The sequence below is a fragment of the Carassius auratus genome, chromosome 42 (assembly GCF_003368295.1).
Source record: "Carassius auratus strain Wakin chromosome 42, ASM336829v1, whole genome shotgun sequence".
In the NCBI taxonomy this organism is placed as follows: Eukaryota; Metazoa; Chordata; class Actinopteri; order Cypriniformes; family Cyprinidae; genus Carassius; species Carassius auratus.
Genome location: NC_039284.1, coordinates 17128962 through 17134410, shown reverse-complemented (window position 1 = coordinate 17134410; position 5449 = coordinate 17128962). Strand labels below are relative to the sequence as shown.

Here is a 5449-nt window from a genome sequence, read left to right as displayed (position 1 = left end):
GAGTGGGAATTATAAAATAATCGCGCTTGATGAGAGTTTTGTCAAACCTGCTAATGATAACCATTCAACAGTCCGTTCAGGCACACAATCTTGTGGAGTTGCACGTTACAGTATATGAATCGAGCCGTGTTTACATTGTTAAATGTCACTGGCTCTACGACTGATATTTTGTACATACACTGCAGAATTATTGCATACAGTTTAACATTAGTTCAACAAGCTGCACGCCGCATGGAGAAACACACACTGCAGCGTGAATCAGTGCTGCCTAATTTAATACTCCTGAAAGCTAAACAGAGAAATAAACCTAAAATACCTATTGTTCGTGTAAGTTTATGTATGAAGAACCAGCGATACACTAAACGCAATCCGACAGCCACTTGTCATCCTAACAGAAAAGACTGATGAATATGCAATAAATGGTTTCAATCAAAAAGAAAACACATAAATGTTTGTAAATAAGATACAACCTTGTTGCAATTTCAGATCATTAGTCATTTCATAACTGCAGATTAACTCAATGCAACACCTGTTGACTAAAATCTGATGCAAATGCGATACTCAAAATACCAGTACAACAACACCCACCTAAAATATAGTCATATTAAAATTTCAGCTCAACAAAACTAATCCTAAAATGAAAGAAATATGCACATTAAATCTATCTACATTTTCCAATAAATACATTTAACAGTCCTTAAATAGCCAGTTGATGCTTTATGCATATTAAAATAGTCTTACCGCTGTTTCAGATCTACAGATCAAATAATTTCCTAATTGCAGAATACAGTGCACTACCACCTGTCATCTAAGAGTAAAAATGCAGATAAACATGTAATATTCATAGAAAATAGTAATAAAGCAACAGCATTTAAATGTTCACCTGATTCATGTACAAAATAGAGATCATAATTTCTTATCTATAAATGAACTAATCATGACATCAGTTTAATAACTAGATGAATTTAGTGTCATGTTTTCTTCATCCTCGAGCGTTTCTGATCTCATACATTACTTTCTCAAAATATGCTTTATGCACATATTAAAACAGTCTTGTATTACAATTTCAGATCTATTGATCTGACAAATGAATTTAGTACACCGCCTGTCACAAGCATAAAAAGCATCAGCAAATCTCAACTACTCATCTTTAAGCATGCAACCTACTATTTAAAATATCTATCTATCTATCTATCTATCTATATATATATATATATATCAAGCTAATCATAATAGCAATCGTGCACCTGTAACACAATGTGTTAAACACCAATCCAAATGAAAAGCATTGCAGCTACTTAGAACATCCTTTAACATACACCTGAGTACTGTATAGAACTAGTCTTGTGATCAACTGTCATTTCCAAATTTATTTACTGTTCAAATTACGATCCCATCAAGAGTTTCTGATCCAATACAGGACTCAAATCCTCATCGATCTACACTGAAATTTCCTCAAACAGCAGCCTGGTGCACATTATTTCACAGCAGTAAACAGTGTGTTTTACTCAGATTGGCCTAATGTCGGGAAAACAAACGCCGAGCGGATACAAAGCTGCTACATGGACGCGTTCGAATGTTCACAAATTTCCCGCGAAACCTGCCAGCAGCGCGACACACGCTGAATACATTCAACGGTCATGTCCTCTGTCCACCAAAACCAACACACACACACACAGCAAAAACACACACACTCACTGCTTCTGTCAGCGTGTATACCTGTTACCCAACCCCTCACACACACACACTCCCGCGGAAAGGGCAAAGTTTCACGTCTCGGTCCAAAATGCCCGTCAGCGCACGCGTTTCCACAGACACACAACAAACCGAGCGTTTACCGTTCTCTTCTGGAAGGGTCTTGCTGAATGCTGGGCTTGGTGGGCGCCATCTTCCTGCAATTATTAATTACACTTTTTCCTCCGAATTTCACGCGACGAGCAGCTGACAGCGGAACCGGGAGAATTTAAGCAACGCCATCGGTGGAACCAGAGCGCTCGTGCCCGTGTCTCCGTGCGTTAAGACGCGTTCAGACGGGAGCGAGACCAGCCGACGCTGAGATCCAAAGGCATGCCAATAAAGTGAGAGGAAATCCGGGGACGCTGGTGCGATCCGGCGGCTGTCCTCGCGGGGGAAACGAAGCCAGGAATCAGTGCACGAGAGGGGCTTTTACATCACGATGTGCCCCTCGAACACAGCCGCTTCTTCCCTGTATGTTTGTCCGCATTTTTTCAGCTTTTTTCCTGCCTCTCTCTCCTTCTCATCTCCCTCTCCTGCCGGCGCAACAACGCCACTCAGTTGTAGTTGGAAATAGTTTGAGTTTATGGGGAATATACAGGTTGTTTCTGATGCATCAACGAAAGAATTGAAGAATTCACTTCATGACACCTTTTGATCGTTTGCATGCTGATGTTTGCATTCATATTTTCCATAAACATGTCGACAGCTGTCAAAATGAACTCGCATGCCAAGTTGAAGCTTAATCTGAGACTAAATTGATTTGAAACCGGTATTGTGTCAAAGCACTAAGAGTGGAAAAGATAGATCTATGCATAATATCTTATCATATAAGATATATCATATGCAATGTTCATATGTAAGATATACAGATAAATGCAGAAAGATATACATGGTTAAAGTATTTTTTGCACTAATGCACATACACTATATATATATATATATATATATATATATATATATATATATATATATATATATATATATTTTTTTTTTTTTTTTCTCTCTCTCTTTCTAAATGAATCTGTGTTGACATGAATAAAGGCCTGTTCTGTGATGTGCATTATAGAACCTGTGACCTGTCAAGGTCACGAGCTGACAGCCACCCCATTTAATGTCCTGTTCCATGTGTTGTGCTCTAAATAGACTTTAATTGAATCTGACACTATGTGTAAGCATTTGTGCACGAGTCTGCTGATATACCAACAATAAGAACATCTACATCCATAATTGCCAGTCTAGCTTTAGTAGATGATAAAAATGATTGTTTGAATTTGTGAATTATTTTTTAATCAATAATACTAAGTCTGTTTAGCAATTTTACAAACGTTATGAATACTTATTTCTATTTGTGTAAATCTGTCACACACCATGTGATTTTTTTTTTTGGTGTTTTCTTGGTTTTAGATATTAAAGCTTTACTTCTATTATATATATATATATATATATATATATATATATATATATATATATATATATATATATATATATATATATACATACATATATGTATGTATGTATGTATGTATGTATGTATGTATATATGTATGTATGTATGTATGTATGTATATATATATATATATATATATATATATATATATATATATATATATATCCTTTCTAATCTATTTAGACCATTGTTCTCAGATGAAAATAAGAATTATGCGTTGATTTTGCATTCTAAATGAAGAAATTGAGACCATTTGTTCTGAAGTGAGCTTTTATGTGCTTTGAAATAGTTGATACCAGTTTTATAATAATCACGGTTACTTTGAATTCTTAAAACGATATAAAAGGTGCTTATTTGTTTGGTAAATTTGAATGCAAAACATTTATTTTGACTTTAAATCACGATATGACACAATTTGTTTGTGTGTTGTGGAATTTGACACATAGTAAAACTTTACAGCTTCAATAAACGGTTGGCTTCATATCGTGTGGCGTTTTGTGTTTGATAAATGAAGCAAAACCTGCAACTCAGTGAAACTGAGATGTCAGGAATCTAAGTTTATACCTTCAGCAACCTCCAGGAAAATTCGGTATTGCTTATATATACAGTAGACCTGTCAACGGTGAATGTGAATGGATGCAACACATATGACATGAATAGTATGAATGTCACTTAAACGTGAAGAAAAAAAAAACATGTTTTGCGTCTATCAGCGTACCTTTGTTGGTAAGACGTCAAGCCTTGGAGGTTTTGCGGGTTTCCGTTAGTAGCTCCCGGGACTCTTGACGCAGCCGGCATTCCTCCACCGGCTCCCGCACCTGCAGCCGCCGCCGCCGTCACCTGAACACTGAAATCCGGGAAGATCCTGATCATCCCCGAGCGCGCACCGCGATGCTGCACCAAACGAGTGTGTGTGGATCAACCTTCCCTCCGGTCCGACAAATCACAGCAGCACAATCCCATTAGTGATGGAAACAAACTTATCAACCATTCTACGCCTTGTTTTCTGGGTTGGTGGTGATGGTGCTCGCAAACTGTCGCCTCTTTGCGCGTCCTGTGCGCCTTTACGCGGAAAAGTTTCAAGCGCTCCAAGCTTTCCTGACGTATCCGAGCTTATGTATCCTTCCTTAAAAATCGTATTATTTAACCATATCCTCCAATATATCAATGCTCTCACTGTCCATCTGACTGCTTGTGAGCCAGTTTTGACTAATAATTGTCCGTTTTGAAAGCTTACCATAAAGTGACGCGCTAACTCCTAAAATCTTAAATCAAAGTATCCTAACATTATTTTAACTTTAAAAGCATAAATGACATGCCTTTTCCTTTTGGATATTCAGCTACAGGCATTAAATAGCCATAATAGAAAGGAAAATGCTTTACACTTTCCGTCTAGTGTAAAGGAATGTGTGCGCATAAATAAACGAGCACAGAACTTTTTATCAGTCCAGTGTGTCCTGAAAAAGTTCTGCTGATTAAATTCAGAGACAGCTGTCCATTCCCAGTGTGGTTTAGAAAACAGATCTAAGTTTGTACGCGAGGAAAGTCCAGTGCATGATGTGATCTGCTCGCCTCCTACTGTTGTGATGATGATGTGCTACTGCTTTCAGTTTCTGAGAGAAGGAACGATCAGCTTCTTCTTCTGGTGCTGATGCTGCAGAGGTCAGGTGCCAGGTTCAGTGTCTGAAGCTGATGGGATGTTTGCTGTGTGCATGCTCCTGATGTGTTGTGTTGTGTTGCCCTGCTGTGTGTGGCAATGCCATCCTTACAGCTCGTGCGAGAAGACGAACTCAGTCGCTCTTGCAGCTGATTAACAGCGCGCGCTGCCGCCGCGCAGCCAATGGGGCGCTCGCACGGGAACGCGCGGCGATTTACCGCAGCAGTTAACTCTTTACGAGCCGGATGATGAGGACTAACTAGAAGATTCACAGCTGAGAATGATACATGCTACTGTAAGGGTAATCATACTCACTGAACTGGAGGATATAATAAACAATATAACTTAAGATTAGAAATCAAAAAGTATTATTGAAAACAAAACAAAAAAACTATATAATGAAATAACATACGTGCATATGCATTCTAGTAACGCGTTTCATAAAAAGAAGTTTGGGTTTTAATGTATACACTTAATACATAAAAAAACATGTTCGTCAAAAATGGCTCAGAAACGTGAATAGGTGTAGAATTGGAACATATACATATTATGTATTTATACATTATATATTTAACTTGATATGTATCTATGTATCTAATGCAATTATA

At 37.8% G+C, this 5449-nt stretch overlaps 1 protein-coding gene across 2 annotated transcripts in view; it reads right to left on the bottom strand.

Moving 5' to 3' along the window:
• LOC113060912 (neuronal PAS domain-containing protein 3-like) overlaps positions 1-4962 on the bottom strand; it is a 783891-nt gene extending 778929 nt beyond the window's left edge. For both annotated transcript variants that reach the window (XM_026230178.1, XM_026230179.1), the window contains exon 1: positions 3903-4962. In XM_026230178.1, the coding sequence (XP_026085963.1) occupies positions 3903-4057 (155 nt within the window). In that variant the 5' untranslated portion in view covers positions 4058-4962. The remainder of the gene's footprint in view (positions 1-3902) is intronic.
• Between the last annotated feature and the right edge of the window lie 487 nt (positions 4963-5449).